We start from the raw sequence: 20021 nt of genomic DNA on the forward strand, positions 1-20021 counted from the left end.
GGCTGATTCCCCTTCTTCGATAGTAGATGTACCACACTGCTTCTTTGATAGATACAGAGGAGATCAGATCAATAAGAGTTTATAAACAAGGAGAGAGCAGGATCTGATTGGCCAGCCTGAGAATCGTGAGTTGCTTGAAGAACAAAATTGAATCTTAACTGATGTTGATGCAAAAATATGACAGTCGACTTCGGAAGAGACCTAAAAAATGGCCGGAGAGATGCTCCGGCCAAGAGGCTCCGACTCTGGTACAAGGCTACCAGAGGGCTAGAGATGAACCGATAATTGTAGATTTCTGGAGCCCCTTCTTTCACAAAAACCTAACGGCTATCCAAAGAAGAAATCATTTGAGTTGATTGTAGAAGATGTGTCAAGGGCAAACATGCAATGTCATAATAAGTGGGGGTATTTTGGTCATTTGATAAAAAAATAACAATTATTTCATCATTTCATAAGGAAGGCTAACGGTAGGGATGGATTTGTCATTTTTTAAATGTAGAGGAGGTGTCTGAGTCATTTCAAAAAGTACAAAGGAGGGCATTGGTTAGAGGGCAAAGTTCAGGGGGTGACGTTGTAATTTTCTCTTTATTTTATTATTATTCCTATTTTAATATGAGTAATGGAGATTTATTCAATGATATATTTTATTTAAGAAAAGAAAAATAAATAAAAAAAGAGTTCATCCATCCACCTACATGCTTCAATGGTATGCATTTGATACGGTATCAGCCTCAATCAGTATTGATTTTGATTAGCCATAGGTAATAAGTTCGGGAACAACAATGATATGGGGAATGTCTATGTACGACAATTGAACAGGCCAGATACGCATAATACTTTTCCAAAAGCTGGCGTAATAAAACATGTATGACAATGATATGATACATATTTAATACGATCGTTCTATAAGAAAAATACAAATACATATTTACCGTAAAACATATATATACTTAGGATTTTAAGCCAAAAAAGAACTTAAAAGACCCTCTTTATGATTGGTTGAATAAATATTAGGATAAATAGACATGTAAGAGTATTCTCACATCCTTCTTTAGGTTTGGATTTTCGATTGAGAAGGGATTTTAGATTTAGATTTTTATTTACTAAATAAAAAATATTGTTAAAATGAATAATATGAATAAAAACACATTAAATTCAACAACCCTTTATAGACGCACATTTTCCCATATTTGACATTTCATATGCTAGGAAAAATGGATTTGACATTCTACCAAAAAACAGAAAAAAAAAAAAGGGTTTGACAATTAAACGTTTGGATATGGCAAAACATACACATATTAAACACGTATTTACTAACTACGGATTAGCCTATATGGATCTAAATCGGGTAGATTTGTCCCTAATTTTTTTTAAAAATGATTTTTTTTTTTTTTTAACCCTTGGTCATACATTGATCAGCTAGGAATTGGTATTTTCTTTGATCGATATTGATCTTAATCAACCCGCATTAGTCCACTTCGGTTGGATTGCCCTTGTTTTTCTTTAAAAAATGTTTTTTTTCTTTTGTTGAATTATTTCATTATTATCAACACATCGATATAGGATCGACTAGCAATCGATAACAGCCTATGATGGTATCAAAATTAGCCAATCTGGCTAATCTCATAAATTTTTTTGTGCCCAAAAAAATGCTGAAGGAGTCCTGAACCTGACCCTTACTATCTCGAGCAATCCCTCCTGTACCAGCCCTTCCTGGGTTGCCCAGGGAGCTTCCATCTACATTAATTTTAATCTAATCTCTTTGAGGCTTGCACTAGTGAACTTCCAATGGAGGGCGAGAGCTGACATATTCCACAGGGAGACCCAGTTTTCAGCAACAAATGACATCAGAGGGAGATTTTACCTCCCCTTTTGATCGACCAAGGTATAGAACAAGCTCTTGGTGCGTAATTCCAATTATGCCTCCCAGTGGCCTTATGAAGTCTTCTATTTCTTTTCCACCAGATATTTGCTATTAGAATAGAGAAGCCCATGAGCCAGAGGTTTTTAGGTTAATACTTCTAGACTTACCTTTCCACCACAAAATCATAGCCTCAATCGACAGATGATCCTACCATCCAACTTCAAAGCATTTTGCAAACTTTTACCAAATCAAAGAAGAAAAATCGCAACTAAGAAAATTATGATCAGCGGAAGTGCAATGCTTCAAAGAAGATCCTACCATCCAACTTCAAAGCATTTTGTTCCTGAAAGTGTTCGAGATCAAATTCAAAATGATCTTAACATGGTTTCAGCCGGGAAGAAAGTAAAGCCATGCAATGCTTCAAAGAAGATCCAAGACAAGCAGGTATGAAAAGAAAACCACAAAAAGGTACTTAAACTATGTTTTAATGCGTACTAAGTTTTGATAGGTTGAGATATATTAATGCTTAACACTACTCAATTTCTAGCCAATGATAGGTTGCTTTAGTCAAGTTTTCTGTTGAGGAGTCAAGTTGGAAAGGAATCAAATATTATTTAATCCTATTCAAAATGCTTGGACATAAGCATTTTGAATAGGATCTAAATCATTAACACAAAAAATGATGCCCTCCAAACAGAGTTCATTTTCAGTGTATGTTTGCTTTTTCAATTATGTTTTAATATTATCATTTTATTATTCATTGAGATTGCTTTACCTGGCATAGTATGTTACCAGATAGGTTGATCCTATACAAGGAGGAGAAGAAGATACATGTCTTGTAGTTAAGGCACGAAACATGAAGGCTGACCCAACTGGCATTGTTGAACTTTCTAGACTACTAGTAGGTGGCCAACATAAACTTATTGAAAAAGCTACTCCTCTAGAACATATGAATTCCAGTTTTCTTGCTGCTAACCATGAAATGAGCCATGCGAATGATGAGGCTGTGATTGATAATATGCAAGAAGCAACTGGTGCTATTACCGACCTAAGGGACTAGGCTTCAGCTACTATTACAAGGCCATAGACCTAAATTGATCAAGCATCTTTCTCTAAACTAGTCCCTCCTACATTTGTTAAGCAAAGGTCTGAAGTAATAGAGAACAATCAAGATCTAGATAACAGATTGAGCACTATGGATATTGTTGGTGTATGATGTCTTGTATTCCGTCGCAGTTTAATCCAGGGAGTACTGGTGCAGCACCTAGACAGGCAAGACGACGGTCCCGCTAGCCGGTTAGTGGGCCGTTGAGGGCAATTGTAGTTTAATCTGGATTAGGGTTTTTTTTCGCTATATATTTGTAGCGAGGGTTTCTTTCTCGGTAATGCAAGCAATACGGAGAGGTGTGAGGAAGAGCGCTGTAACCCTATTCTCCATTGATAGTGAAGCAGGATCTCATCTCACCGGGGACATAGGCAACCTTGCCGAACCTTGTAAAATCCGTATGCATTGTTTGTTTTGTTTTTCCATTATCTTCTGCATTGTTTTAGGGTTACGTTTATACAAATTGGTATCAGAGCTCTAGGTTTCCGTTTTCTAGGGTTTACTATCACGATGGCAGGGAAAGGATCGAATGTCAAGTATGACATCGAGAGGTTTAATGGGAAGAACAATTTCACCCTCTGACGTCAAAGGATGAAGGATCTTCTGATACAGTAGGGTCTGGCAAAAACGTTGTTGGGGAAGTCAAAGAAACCTACAAAAATTACTGACAAAAATTAGGAAGAGATGGAGGAAAAGGCGGTAAGTGCTATTCGATTAAGTCTTTCTGATGATGCCCTATAATATGTTGTGGGTATCGAATCTGTACCGCAGTTATGGGCGAAACTTGAAAGCATCTACATGACGAAGTCCTTAACGAACAAGTTGTTCGTGAAGAAGCAATTGTATTCTCTACAGATGGAGGAAGGTACAGATCTATTAGAGCATCTTAATATGTTTAATCAGATCGTAAGTAAACTTGCAAACCTAGAGGTTAAGATCGAGGATGAAGACAAGGTGTTACTATTGCTGTCGTCGCTCCCAGAATCATATGATCACCTAGTAACGACTCTCTTGTACTAGAAAGAGACCCTTGATATGGATGAAGTTGCAGCTGCCCTCATGTCCAATGATACAAGGAAGAAGGCCAGTAGTACGAAATCTCAAGGAGAATGTTTTTTCGGAGGTGACAAGGAGCAGGAAAGAGGGAGATTAAATCAGAAGGGATCTGGAAAGAGTCGATCGAAATCAAAAGGGGCAAAGACAAAGGTCTCTTGTTACTATTGCAAGAAGGAAGGTCATATGAAGAGAGAGTGCTTGAAGAGGAAGGCGGACTTAAAGAAGAAATGTGTAGATAAGGCATCTGAGGAAGCTAGCGTGGCTGACAATTCAGATGGAAATGATAGAGATGTACTCTCTATATCATCAGGTAAGAATCAACATTCTGATTCTTGGATTTTAGACTCTGGAAGTTCATATCACATGTGTCCACATAAGGATTGGTTTGACACATATCAACCATATAATGGTGGGTCTGTCCTAATGGAGAATGATGTCGTATGAAAAACCATTGGGATAGGCACTATCAAAATCAAGATGTTTGATGGGATAGTAAGAACCTTAGCAGATGTGAGACATGTACCAGAACTAAGGAAAAACTTAATATCTTTGGGGGCACTTGACTCAAATGGTTGCAAGTATATAGCAGAAGGTGGAGTTCTCAAAGTTATTAAGGGTGTAATGGTTATCATGAAGGGACATTTAGCAGGAAACCTATACAGACCCATAGGGAGCACAGTTATAGGTGGAGCATCTGTGACTACAGATGCAGTATTTGATACAGATGATACCTATCTGTGGCATATGTGGTTAGGGCATATGGGAGAAAAAGGATTGATGGAGCTTCATAAAAGGAAAATGTTGAAGGGAGTAAAAACTTGTAAACTGAACTTCTGCAAGTATTGTGTGTTCGAAAAACAGTGCAAGGTTAGTTTCAAAACTGCAAAACATAAGAGTAAAGGGGTTCTTGATTATGTACACAACGATGTATGGGGTCCTTCAACAACAAAATCTAAAGGTGGGGCAGAATACTTCGTGACCTTTGTTGATGATTACTCAAGGAAAGTCTGAATCTACTTCATGAAGCATAAAAGTGAGGTGTTCAATAAATTTAAGGAATGGAAGGCTGAGGTAGAAAGGAAGACAGGAAAGAAAATTAAATACTTGAGAACAAATAATGGAGGAGAGTACATATACAAGCCGTTTCCAGAATTCTGCAAAGATGAAGGGATTACACGTCACTTCACGGTTCCAAAGACACCATAGCAAAATGGTATAGCTGAAAGAATGAACAGAACACTTCTAGAAATAGCTCGGAGTATGAGGCTGAATGCAGGGTTGAGCAAGAAATTTTGGGCAGAAGCAGTGAACATGGCGTGTTTCTTCATCAATAGGTCTCCATCAAAGGCGATTGATTATAAAATTCCTGAAGAGGTATGGACAGGAAAACTAGTAGATTTTTCTATTCTAAAAATATTTGGTTGTCCAGCCTATGCGCATGTTGAAAGTGAGCAGCGTTCCAAGTTAGACTCAAAGTCTAAGAAATGTATCTTTCTTGGTTTTAAGAAAGGTGTAAAGGGATTTAAGTTTTGGGATCCAAGTTCACAGAAAGTTGTGGTTAGCAGAGACGTTGTGTTTGATGAGTCTCATATAGTGAAGTCAAATTACAATTCACAAGCAGTTGATGAAAATAAAGAAGGTTCTACTGTGCAGGTGGAGTTAGGTGAGTTAGAAACAACAAGAGAGAATGAGTCATCAAGTGACTTACTAGGACAACAGGAAACAGTAGAAGTTTCCTATACTGTGGCAAAAGGTAAAGGGAAGCGTACTCACAAAGCACCTATGAGATACGGGTTTGAGGACATGGTTGCCTATGCCCTCACTGTAGGTACAAGTGATCCATCTTCCTACCATGATGTTTTGAGTGATGCATAACATGATAAATGGATGATAGCTATGATGGAGGAAATGGAATCTCTACAGAAGAACAAGACTTGGGAGATTGTGGAAAAACTCAAGGAAAGAAAAATCATTGGGTGTAAATAGGTCTTTCGTAAGAAAGAGGCAGCATCTGAGAAGAAGAGTGAAAGGTATAAGGCCAGACTTGTAGCCAAGGGCAATGCACAGAAGGAGGGGATAGACTACAATGAAATATTTTCTCCGGTGGTGAAACACACTTCGATCAAGGTACTACTTGCTTTGGTGGCCATGTATGATTTAGAGCTTGAACAACTTGATGTGAAAACTGCATTTCTTCATGGTGACTTGGAGGAACAGATTTACATGGAGCAGCCTGAAGGTTTCAAGGTGCAGGGAAAGGAAAACCATGTTTGTCTGCTGAAGAAGTCGCTTTATAGCCTTAAGCAATCTCCTAGGCAGTGGTACAAGCGCTTTGATTCCCACATGATGAAGATTGGCTATACAAGAAGTGAGTATGATAGTTGTGTTTATTATAAAGTGTCAAGTGATAATTCCATTATTTTGTTGATGCTTTATGTTGATGACATGTTCATTGCTGCAAAGAACAAACATGATATAGTCTCTTTGAAGTCTTTGTTGAGTGCTGAATTTGAGATGAAGGATCTTGATGCCGCTAAGAAGATCCTTGGCATAGAAATCCTTAGAGATAGAAATGCAGGTAAACTTTGGGTAACTCAGAAGAGGTATATTGAAAAGGTGCTAGAGCGTTTCAATATGGAAAATGCCAAGCCGGTTAGCACTCCGTTAGCTGGCCACTTCAAGTTATCTGAAAGGGAATGCCCTACAACACATGAAGAGGTAGAGCAGATGTCTCAAGTCCCTTATGCTAGCGCAGTTGAAAGTCTCATGTATGCTATGGTTTGTAGCAGGCCGGATTTGTCTCATACAGTCAGTGTTGTTAGCAGATACATGAGTAATCCAGGGAAGGAGCATTGGAATGCAATTAAGTGGATCTTCAGATATTTGAGCAAGACTAAAGATATAGGTGTTATGTTCAGTGGCAAGGGAAGTTCTACAAAATTGGTAGGTTATGTTGATTTTGACTATACTAGTGATTTAGACAAGAGGAGGTTTACTACAGGGTATCTGTTTACATTGGTTGGTGGACCTATATCATAGAGGGCGATGCTTCAGTCTACAATTGCATTGTCCACTACAGAGCCAGAGTACATGGCAGCAGTTGAGGCTGCCAAGGAAGGAGTCTGGTTGGCTGGACTGGTTCGTGAGTTGGGGTTGGAGCAAGGATGTACAGTGTTACATTGTGACAGTCAGAGTGCCATACATCTTGCAAAGAATCAGGTGTTTCATGCAAGGACAAAGCATATTGATGTGAGATTTCACAAGATTAGGGAGCTTGTGTCAGAAGGCAGTATTCACTTGAGAAAAATTCATACAGATCTAAATCCTGCAGATATATTTACAAAGCCAGTTACTACAGAGAAGTTTGAGTCCTGTTTGGACTTGATTAATATTACTCATTGTTGAAGATGAGGGATGCACCAAACAAGTGCGGGTTTGTACCTCTAATGAGGTACAATGATGAAGACGTCCACAAGTTATCTTTACAGGAGGCTCGACAGAATTCAAGCCAAGGTGGAGATTATTGGTGTATGATGTCTTGTATTCCGTTGCAATTTAATCCAGGGAGTACTGGTGCAACACCTAGACAGGCAGGATGGCGGTCCCACTAGCCGATTAGGCGGCCTTAAGGGTTGCAAGGGGGCAGGAGGCCCCCTGCATAGCAGGGGGTGTAGGGGGGCGTAGCCCCCCGCTCAAATTTTTTCTTTGAGGGCAATTCTGTACTTTCTGGATTAGGGTTTTTTCGCTATATATTTATAGCGAGGGTTTCTCTCTCTGTAATGCAAGCAATACTGAGAGGTGTGAGGACGAGCGCTGTAACCCTATTCTCCATTGATAGTGAAGCAGGATCTCATCTCACTAGGGACGTAGGCAACCTTGTCGAACCTCGTAAAATCCGTGTGCATTGTTTGTTTTGTTTTTCCATTATCTTCTGCATCGTTTTAGGTGCGTTTCTACAATAGTGTCCTACCACTCTACATAACATGCACTTCAAATATATGTAGAAAAGTAAACGCAAGACAAGAACACCAGATATACATGGTTCAGCCAAAGTGCCTACATCCACGAAGCAATACCCATATAGGGTTTCGTATTTCCCAAATACTTAACTTTTTAACCGCTACAACGGACCAAGAACCTATCCCTGCTTCAATCTGAGATGCAACTCAAACAAGGGCAACAACCCCACACCCTAGACAAGCCCCAACTTGCTAGGTTCACAATTTTAAATCAATAAAATAAAATCCCAACCCAATACATCATTGATCTAGAGTTTCTCAACAATAACCAGTCTCTAGAATACAAAATAGGGATTTCAGATATGGATTACCTCGCCCTGTGTAATCCTGTTGATGATTGTTTGCTTGATTTATAGAAGAACATGCTCAAACCATCAACATAGCAACAAAGCAATAACCTTTCTTTCTTGTTCACAATCGAGTCTCCGTTGCACGATTAATAAAGACAAGGTGTGAGCCATCGAACTTACTTCTCTCTTCTTTCTCTATTTCTCTGAACGGTTGCCAAGGGTTTTCTGTTTTGGTTTTGTAGCACTAGAAGAGACTCACGACCCTTTCAATCTTATATAATATTCAATAGCAACTGACTTAAGGATATCGTATCAAAATCAAGGTTGAAAACCGTAAGACTTTCTGATAGCAACAGTCCACAATTAACGAGGAATCTTCACATTTTGAAACTCTCTTTCTCTTTCAAATTCTGCTAATATGTTGAGTAGCGGTAGCTCACGCACATGAAACACACTTCAATTAACTATTTTCTAGCTGTCCAGTGAAAAACTGAAACATAACATCAAGGAATCCTCTTAAAAATCAGACTGTATAACCTCCTTGTTGAACCAATAACACCACAACAACAAGCGTATGATGTGTACACCTGTGTGAAAGGAGTTCTACTCCTATTGGACTGCTAACAACTCTTACCCATCCCTTTTACAACTTTTAGCTGAAATTCCCTTTCAATAATAGAGTCATGATTGAATTCTACTTTGTTGAACCTCTTTGTATATCATATAATAATGCTATATGTAAGGCTGCTGTCCATGTGTACAAAATCCCAATTCCATCAAAACTTAGGGCCCGTTTGATAACGTTTCTGCCGTTTCTGTTTCCAAAAATGGAAAAGAAGGTGTTTGATAATTGATTTGAGAAAAACTCTTGTTCAACGTTTTGGCATTTCTTTGTTCCAACGTGCACACCATTCTCTCTCTCTCTCTCTCTCTCTCTCTCTCTCTCTCTCTCTGGGCACTGAAAGTAGCAGCTTGCCTAGAAATTCACCTCCCTTCCTTTCTCGAAACCCTAAGCAGCTAAGCTAACAAGTTCAGTATACTGGTTTGGAAACATCTCTCGAGAACCCTAAATACTAGTTGATAGAGATCAAATCTACAGGCATTTAATGCATTTGTTATCCAGTGAAGTAGCATTAGCTAGTGGGGGTTTAAATGGCGAGCTCCGACCCAACACGACGACCAAGGCAGGGACCATGGCAGCTAGCACCCGAGGCCACTACAATGCCGTCGTCATGGGCCTAGAGGACTAGATTCAGAGCGAGGTTCTCTAGTGAGACGAATGCGAGTGATTCTAGTTAGATTATTCCAGTTCCAAAACCAAAGGAGGCAGAGCCACAAGTGGATCTTGAATCCGGTCGAGCTTGGACTCCTCCAGTTGCGAATGGTGAGCATGAGAGTGAGAAAATGCCAGTGTCGATTAATAGAGATCAATCGGTTAAGAAGAGGAGGAGATGGAGGGAACTGCAAGGAGCGCCGCAGCTCCCAGTACCAGCGGCCAGGCTAACCTTCCGCCTCAGCCTCCAAAACCCAGCCGAGAAGAAGAGGTCGTTGGTGTCTTGCCTCAATCCATTGATGACGAAGGGTTTGCGGGACATCACTCTCATACGACGAAGGGTTTGCGGGATTTCACGATTTTTGGGCACCAAAGCTATTCTTAGAAACGGCGAAATAAGTCCTACTTGTTTCGTCATGTCCGTTTCTAGGAATAGAAACCACTATAAATTTTGATTTCTAGTTATGAAAACAGGATAAACAGAACGAGTTTGTCATGCGCTTTTTGTTCTGTTTCTGTCATTTCTTGACACAGAAACGGCAGAAACGCATTTCTTATCAAACAGGCCCTTAAGAACTCATACTTCTGTCCACGTACTAGAACTTCTTACAATTGCTGAAATTATAAACTCTATAGTGCTTAATGACATCATCGTTCATAAGCTGCTGAAGTATGAACTCCATAATGCTTGAATAAACTTGAAACCTGCAGCCATATAAATTAATCAAATAATTCCACAAGTCCTCACCTCATAATGCAGCTGAACCATATTATTGAACCATGAACCATTAGTGATTTCTCAACTAGGCCGAACCAATTTACCATATTCCTAGTTGCTCTTAGTTGCCAACAATGACAACATACGATCGAATTTCCCAACAATAAGTTTAAAGCGCCTTATCGATCGGAAAGAAAGATTCCCAGAAATGGATTGGACACTGAAATTGTAGAGCTTATTGCAGCGATTCTGTTGTATGAGATTCGTGAATTTTCGGTCCTGAATGTTAATAATCTTATCGTAGGAGTAGATGTGCTTAACCTCCAACCTGTGTGGATCATCCTCAAACTTGATAAGTGGTGTAGAGTTAACACAATCGATGATTCCTAGCCCGCATTCCACCTTAGGTGCATTGGAAAAAGGGTAATCGAAGTTCTGTGACCCACACTTGTAGTTGAAGGGAGTACAACGTTGGAACACACTAACTTCAGTTGATCCGAGTGAAAGCTGTGACACGAGTACGAAGAAGAAGAAGAAGAAGAAGAAGAAAAGGAAAGAAAGAAAGAAAGAAGAAAATATGAGCAGGGGAAGACAAGGAGGGATGAGAACCCATCCTACATAGTACTACTGGTATACTCTTCCATGGTGTTGTTACCATCTAATAATAATCGCCACTGCCAGCTGGACGAAGAACCATTTGACACGCCAGTTGACTCACTGGGATCAATCACAATGTGGGGCTGTGGAAAGCTAAATACATAGAGGGTTTCCCCCACACCTTCTCATAAAAATCTCATCCATTTGGATTTGGATAAAGTAACGTTAAAAGTGAAGTCATTAACAGCATTGGGCTTAGTCTGAAACGTCTCGCCTGGGATGGAAACTAGAAATGGCAGTTTTTTTTAAAGGAAAATGTCGTGCACGCCACTTCCATTGTAAATTGTTCCATTCCACTTGGACCCCTTGCTTGTCCAATGGAGTTTAAAAATCCGATAATTGTTTTGGAAAAAAGTTTAATCGGGTAGGGAAAAATGGATCTTTTTTTTCTTTTTTACAAACAAACCACTTTGTTACTACTATTCAATTCATGGGAATTCGATCACTTTTATTTTCACATACTTCCCCCTTGAAACAAACATGGCACACGGATATCTCATTAATTCTAAACTTGCTACAAAGGCCTACACAGTGAAAACTATCTACTAAATCAGTAATAACCATTGTCCATATCTTGAATACCAAAGCTTGCAACCATAATAGAGTTAATGATTCGTTGGCTACGAGTCAAATCTTTTCCCACTGCACTGTATTGTTGGTTCTACAATATTGGTGAGCCATGTGCAAGAAGGAAGACAATAAAAAAGAATGGATGATGTGAACAGATCAGGTTTGTAACGACCAGATGACACTGGAAATTGCGATGCTGGGAGTCATGACTGCACTATTAGCACGTCATGGACGAATTTTAAATATTGATCATAGCTGACTATGAAACAAAGTCTTTACCTAATCAACTTATTTTGTGGGAATCTATATTGTGGCTTTCCCTGATGATATCCTATAAGTAAATGCTGGTTTGCTTTCCCATCTAAGGAAATAGAAACAATTCCACCCATGAAAAATACATATTCTCTTGGAAATGATGAGTGTCACATACATGTAATATATAGGAAAGCAGTTAAGATGATGATCCAGTAAAAGAATCAGCTACTTGTCTTGGAGGAGAAGAAAACACTGGCTTGGGGGGAATTGGCAATGATTCAAGGCTTCCTTCTAACATATCCACCACTTTGCTGATTGATGGTCGATTAGTTGGATCCATTTGTATGCACCATAAACCCACTAAAACCATCTTCTTTGCTATTTCTTCATCCTCTTCCCTCATGACCATGTCCAATTGTAAATGCTCACCTTGTCCAATATGCTTATAGATCCAATGTGGAAAATAAATCTCACTTGTGTGATCAACTCCAGCATCAATGTTCCTTCTTCCTCCAACCATTTCTAATACCATCATTCCATAACTATAGACATCTGACTTGTGTGAAACTCCTCCAAAGTTCCGAGAGAACACTTCTGGTGCAATATATCCTACTGTTCCTCTAGCATCTGCCATTGATATGATACTATCTTTTCTAGGACATAGTTTAGCAAGACCAAAGTCAGATATCTTTGGACAAAAATCTTCATCTAAGAGGACGTTATGAGGTTTTATGTCAAAATGCAGAATTCGAGTATTACAACCACGATGTAAATACTCTAATCCTTGAGCAATGCCAATTGCAATTTGATATAGTCTTTCCCAACCAAGGTGAGGGTATGTTTTCATTGATTTTTTGTTGTATATGAACTTCTCAAGAGATCCGTTGGTCATGAACTCATAGATAAGTGCTCTTTTGGAGCCATCAAAACAGAAACCCAGAAGAGTCACAATATTAACATGGGAAGTCCTACTAATGCTTGAAACTTCATTAATAAACTCTTCTCCGTTGCCTTTAGAGGCATTTAGCACTTTCACTGCAACCAAGCGACCATCGGGTAGGTTCCCTTTGAATACACCACCGTAACCACCTTGGCCCAATTTTTCTTTAAATGAATTCGTCATTTTCTTGATATCTGAGTAACTATATCTTTTGGGTGCTGGGGATCCCAAATTCCTTAGAAAAGCCTCAACATTTTGAGTATTTCTTGTTTTTTTCTTCCAAAATGACATCATTCCATTTGATAATAATTTCCTTCTCATAAGAATTGCCAGCAATATAATCACAAATATAATGATCGGTACAATAACTGTAAGGGAAAAAAAAAAAAAGAGATAATCATTTAGAGTAGGAATGATGATAATTTGTATTTATACATCATAAAAGTGCAAATCCCATGCATGTATAACGACTAAGCATTCTATAGTTTCATAATTCGCTGACATGTATGTAAGCATATTAAGGAAAAAAGTTTATTGTATAAGGTGCACATATTGTAATTAATAAACATGATTAAGTCTTACAAATTTGGGAAAAAAAATCACTCTTCTACATTTTCTTTTGTGAAACATGAAGAACCTAAAGATGTCTTAAGAGATAAATAATAACAATTTAAAACATTAAATTCAAAAATTGAAAATACAGAACGAGCTGTATTACCTATTGCAAGCTTCGTTCCCAAAGGTATGCCCCCTGCCACAAAATCATGGGAACAAACATATTGTAAGTTTAAATAATAAAGACAATAGCAGGGTAAGCTGAATGCAGATTCTCACCAAGTCTCAATCTCATCAGTGGAAAAAATAAATTCTGGGATTTCTTGAGTGATCTAAATTCTGGGATTTTGACGATTTTCCACTTCCATATTTGATTTTAGTTTAATTTTATTATGCCATATTATACCAAGAAATCTCCTTTAGTTGAATTTATCTTACTTAGGTTTATTTTTTTTTACGAATTCTCAACCAAAGGATTTAGGTTTATTGTTTGATCTCAGTTGTAGGTTAATATAATTTTTTTTTAATCAGTACATGATTAATATTAATAAGGGCATGAGATTAGAGTTTTATCTTTCAACTTAGTCACTGGTGGATAATGGAAGGTGGGCTCCTAGTTCTTGCAAGTCAGCTTAAAGCTTACAATAGGATTCTTGTTGATTGGGTAACTAATGTTAGGGCTTTTGTAACAATTTGTAGGGTCACTACAACAAAAGGATCTAGGGTCTCATAAAATATTAAATAAAATGAAAAATAACCAAATACCATTTGGGGTCATACTCAAAACATTAAGGCATTAAGTAGAGACAATTCTTTTGATATATGAATGCACCAAGGATCTAAACAAACAATGTGAGACTATAATTCTATAATTTCCAACATCCCCACAATCTCCTCAGATGTATTTTCAACATTAATGCAGATATATATTTTAAGGAGGACAATGGGTGTTATAGATGACTTTGCTTAATACTATGTTAAATCAAGGTATGTAACCCAAGAAATACCATTTGACAGTTTAACCCAAAACATTAAAGCATCAAGTTGAGATGACCAAAAGGTATATTAAAGGCACATTGAGGGTCCTACTCTCAAATACCTGATGTGAGAATATATATACCTTTGTACTCCCAACATCTCAACAATATTGATATATAGAAATGATAGAAAAAATGAGGAAAAACTGCGCTTCTTTTTTTTGGGGGGGGGGGGGGGAGGTGTCCGGTATAAGGAAACATGAGGATGGTTTGCCCAACATGATTAGGGCCTGCTCATGCATTTTGGAATTTGAGAGAGAGAGAGAGAGAGAGAGATCATATTGGATTCTGATCAAGGCATGTGATCAATGATCTATCTCATAAACATGATACGCCATAATGAATCTTTGTTGAAAAAATATGGTCTAGACCCTTGATTAAGAATATTTTATGATGGATAAATAATGTGGGCCTTTGATAGATGATCAATTTTTATCAAACATAATATGAGACATTAGCATATATACCATGATCTAAACCCATGATCAGGAATCTTTTATGATGAATCATGATTAGGACCTTTGGTTAACAATCTATTGTCATCAAACATGATATGTAACATGAATAATGGTTCTAATGTGTAAGAACATAACCTAAATCTGTAATCAAAGATTTGTTTATGATGGATTGTGATCCAAGCCTTCGATCTATATGCATCAGATATAATATGAGACGTGGAGCGTAGATCTTGATTGAAGGAATATGATCTAGACTCTTGATAGGAATCTTTGATGAAGAACTATGACCTCGACATTTGATGAATGGTCTCATCTTTCGAATTATTTTTTTCAAAATATATGATCTTGATTGGGGGATGATGATTTTATCCACATGGATATGTGAGAGAGAGAGAGAGAGAGAGAGAGAGATGGGGCTCCTTTGTATTTTCTTCAACGACCAAGAACGCTCAGCCGTCATTGAATGTGCGATACAGAACATAATCGCTCCTGAGGATCTCACTCGCGGTAAAAGATGTTTTCATGAATCACGAGATTCCTATGATTTGGTTTCGTACCAAGACTTACAGCTGTTGGTTTTACGAAAATAAAATAAAATAAATAAAATTGCGGCCGTTGGGAAAGTCACAGCCGTCCTACCAAAGGCAGAGACTATCGGAGCTAGGTTATTATACAACAACGGAGACTATATGTCTCCATGGTCCCCATTGAGAGAACATCAATCCAACATCAGATTGGCCAAAAAGTCAAAATTTGATTTTTAGTTCTCTAATCTTAATCGTCTGATCTAATCTTCTCACAGATGAACGACACAAGAAAGAAAGGAGAAAGTTAGTATGATGGAACAACCAACTTTAAAATTTAAAATTTAAATGACTCCATGGACACTAACTTTTGTTAATAATTTATTAATTTCTACAACAGAGCTTTACCTAATCAGTTGAATAAGTCTAAATAATCTGATCCTGTTTCCCAATTTAACAAACTTTCAACAGTGCCTAATCACCTAAGAATTGCAATGACAGAACATCCTACCCGTCAGATATATGCTAAATAGACAGATGGCAAGCTCCTACAGTAGTGGGACCCCTACAGAGAATAGAATAAGTGGACCACCAAGTCAGGTAATCTACCCTCTTGGACCTTGACATATCAAATCAAAATCTCCAATGGATGCTAAGATGGATAGATGCAAAGTAACAGTGAAAGCACAATGTGAAAAGGTTTAATGGATTAATCGAAAAACTCAGAGAAAGCATTGATGGAAAGAAGAATTGGCAATGTCGGATGAGAATATGAAATGGGGACTTACCTGTGCAGGTTTGCCCATTGGGTCCATTGGGGCAAAGGCACAAGAACTGTTTCTCGTAATACCCACAGCGGCCACCGCTTACTTCGCATCGACTGCAATTAACATTCTCAGTCCATTCTAACAGAAACCCTCTATTCATCAAAGTCGAGTAGTTCATCCCTTGTAAATCTCCCAAACTCAGACCATTCGTGTATACCGGCGCACTCACTGTGGACTTGCAGGTCTGAAGAGTATAATTCAGGTAAGGCAATTCCAAATCGTGTTCAAACAAGACATACGAGCGATTCCCAGTAACACTGCTCGAACAATTAAGCTGGAATGATTGATCACCCAAGAGGACAGATCTTGTGCAGTTATAGAAGAAGAAGAGATTAACGGGTATGTGGTCGAACTCGAAAGGAGTGTTCTTGATGGTGAAATTTTGCAGAGGAACAGAGCAACTATTCGACTCTTCTTCGGTGTTCACCACTGTAAGCGAATGGTTAGCATAGGAGATGTCTCTGATGAGGTAATAGGCTTCAGAAATCAAAAGGGCTGGTTGGTTTTGGTTTTGGTTTTCCAAGCAGGTTACCTCGTAGTCTGGGTGGCCGCAGTAGTTATGCTGCATGAGAGGACTCCAGAACGGGTAGGTCCATCGCCGCAGTTCACAGGCTTGCAAGCTTCGAATTTTGGGTCTACTGATTTGGCTTCTTGGATTACGGCAGCGAGGAGGAAGAAGAGAGTGGTGTTTATCTTGATCAATCCAGGGAAGGGGTCGCCACACCTGAACGAGTAACTCATTTGGGAAAAAGGGGTCGAGGAATACAGGAGAGGGAGAGAGAGAATGGGTTTTTTAACAAATGAAAATTATTATTAGCAGCTAAAAGTATCATTCCAAAATATAAAGAATGTTTCCGACTGAAAACCAGATTATCCCACGAACTACGCCTCCTGTTATGATTTTGCTACAAATATAATATTCTAAATAATCATCATCTCTGCTAGTGCCAGATGAAGAATTATGGCCAACCGTCCAAAGGCGAAGTTCAGACCCAGACCCAGACCCACTCGGAAAATAATCCTCCGTTTTTCTCATCCCTATTTTTCTTTGTTTTGCTACATGTAGAACACGACACGTAGACAACTTTAAGACCAACACATCGGATGTAATAATCCTCACCTAATGTTGACCGTTGGATCCTCTATTGTCCACGTGTCGTATTCTACAGGTAGTAAAACAAGAAAAAACATAGATGAGAAAAACAGAGGATTTTGATCCGACCCACTCCCACTCCCACTCCTACACACATCACCTCTGCTAGACGCACTAGACTCAAAAGTCTTCTGAAAAAGAAATTTATTCCAAACTTTAAGTCCTCTCAAAAAGAAATGTCCTCCATTTGGGCCAACTTTACATTGTAAAGTGCAATCATTAGTAGCGTTGGATATGTCGGGGAAGTATCGCTTGGGAAGGGAAATTTGGCTTTTTTTTTTTTTTTCCCTTTCGAGGAAAATGTTGTACACTTCAGTACGTCACCGCTCTTATTTTTTCTCCTTATTATTTTTTTTTTGAGAAATTTACATCACCTTCCTTCGCATTTGCCCTTATTACATCCATTTTTCTTCATGTTTCGTTTATTACAAATAAATCTATCCAACTTAATACCGTGAGTGAAGTGTTATTTTTTTAAATAGAAAAGATTTTTTTACCCTTATTATATTATTATAGGTTAACTAAAACATCTTAAATCTAAAGACCAATTTATCCTTACTATATATTCAATCCTAAAATCCCTAAACTCCCAAATCCTCTTCTTCCATGTCTGTTGCAATCATCCACATGCCTCTTGCTCTTTGAACCTACAACTTCCCAATACTTCATGCAAATAAACTTGTTACCCATTTTTACAGTTGAAGCCCAACAAACCCGCGAGCAAATCCCAAAGTATAAGAAATATTGATACAAACAGGCTCAAGGATGTATTGTTATATGTGATGGCTAGAAACAGAACTTAATAATGATAAAACAGGTGCAAATAAGTCAACATAATAGGGAATTAATTGAGGGAATCAGATCTGGTTTGAATAATCGATTAGAAAATAGCTAAATTTCAGATTTGAGAAACAGAAGGGACGGAACTAGAAACAGATGAGTAAGATTCAAATTCAAAAATGGATCTAAAGTATTGCAAAGAACATTGAAATCTGGGAGATAATTCCATAACAAAAATACAAATAAAAATACACAGCTTGAAGTTAGCGAGAAACCCAGCTTCTACACCGTGTCGAAAGTGCTACATAGACTGTTCAATATAATATTCTGACATCGGACTCTCTAACTCATCAAAATGGTCTACAATTTGGTTTGAACTTTTGACTTTCAGCCATCTTAAATGTCAGCATTATTTTATTTGACTGAGTTTCCTTCACCGACTCCTATTCACCATGATTGGTTTAGACTTCAGATACCGGGTGGGGGGTATTAGGATGGTATTCTGAAGAATATAATACTAAAAACCCCATGAACCCGAAAGAGTGGTGAACGATCTCTCACCATTTTATTTCATCTTTCTCAGAAATTGATTTCTAAATATAAGCGAAACGAAAAGAAAAGGACCTCAACCATTCTTTCAAAATAAAAATGATAAGGACTCATTTTTAGTTATGTATAGTTATGGGTAGCTAATAAGAGGTACATTTGATCCAATGACAAGATACGAGCATTAGATTCTTTCAAACCTCGCATATGCAAGAACCTCATGCACTAAGTAGACCCTTTTTAATTACTAAAGTTAATCTAAGCATGGCAGCAACAAGTTTAGACTTTTTTTTTCTTTTAATCTGAGGCCTGCAGGTGTAGACAATATCAGCGATGAGGCATAGGCCATGTCCCTAAACATTTCTATAAAAGAGGCAGAAGAAAGGGTAGTCAATGTTGAATACCTTGTTCTGTATCTACATGAGGCATATCCTTACCCTCCCCCTGTCACTGCATCTTGGGGGATCTTGTCCCACCCGTTTTCGAAGGACTGAATTTCTCTATGGTACAACAAGGCATCTAGCACTCATCTAATGGTTAGAAATGTTCAGGAATGGAGTCCAAGGCGGCCACACACACCCAAGGCGTTTCTGAGCATTAGATGCGCACTAGAAGCCCTGGTGAGCCATTGAGGGTCCCACTCCCTTTTCCAACTCCTCCCCCACCCATCCGGAACCAAATCACTCTCTAGGCGCACCATTATGGTGGCCCACCCGGCACCCCAAATAAAAAAAATCTTTGGCTTACCCTCAAATTTGGGTTGAAATCGTCTGCAATTCTGATTTCGTACAATTCCGTGCAATACCACCTTCAGGCGGTGACACGTGTATTGATACCAATACAATGGCCCAGATCTAGTACAATTAATAAAACATTAAATCAGTGAAAAGACATTTAAATCAGATCTAGACCATTGCATTGGTATCAATACACGTGTCACCCCCTGAAGGTGGTATTTCACGGAATTATACGAGATCGGAATTGCAGACGAATTTTTTCCCTCAAATTTTTCAGTTCTAATTTGCATACTATAACTTCTTATAGTAGTTTCTTATCAATCACCACTCACCAGAGAGAGAGAGAGAGAGAGAGAGAGAGAGAGAGAGAGAGAGAGAGAGAGAGAGAGAGAGAGAGAGAGAGAGAGCTCCTTTCTTTGCCTCCCACTGGATCCTCCAAACATTGGAAAGGATCCAATCTTGTGTATGTCTTATACATCTCGAACAACTTTTATTCATCTTGTCACCTAATCTTAGATCACTTGATGTAAGTTAATGGAGATGGAATTAATCAAAACAAAAATGGGAATGGCAATTTGCTAATCATTATCAATAATGATAGTGTAATCAACTTATTTATTAAATTTGACTTCATTTTTAAACAAAATAGCTTGAATT

General features: G+C 38.3%; 1 protein-coding gene across 1 annotated transcript; it reads right to left on the reverse strand.

The window, feature by feature from the left end:
• Positions 1 to 11920: 11920 nt before the first annotated feature.
• LOC122076446 (LEAF RUST 10 DISEASE-RESISTANCE LOCUS RECEPTOR-LIKE PROTEIN KINASE-like 2.1) lies at positions 11921 to 17073 on the reverse strand. Its single transcript, XM_042641747.1, has 3 exons — positions 16110 to 17073; positions 13466 to 13498; positions 11921 to 13115 (listed from the first exon to the last, which is right to left on the reverse strand). Exons 1-3 carry the CDS (start codon positions 16714 to 16716, stop codon positions 12004 to 12006), a joined length of 1752 nt encoding a protein of 583 aa, XP_042497681.1. The 5' UTR covers positions 16717 to 17073; the 3' UTR covers positions 11921 to 12003.
• Between the last annotated feature and the right edge of the window lie 2948 nt (positions 17074 to 20021).

This window comes from Macadamia integrifolia, chromosome 4 (assembly GCF_013358625.1).
Source record: "Macadamia integrifolia cultivar HAES 741 chromosome 4, SCU_Mint_v3, whole genome shotgun sequence".
In the NCBI taxonomy this organism is placed as follows: Eukaryota; Viridiplantae; Streptophyta; class Magnoliopsida; order Proteales; family Proteaceae; genus Macadamia; species Macadamia integrifolia.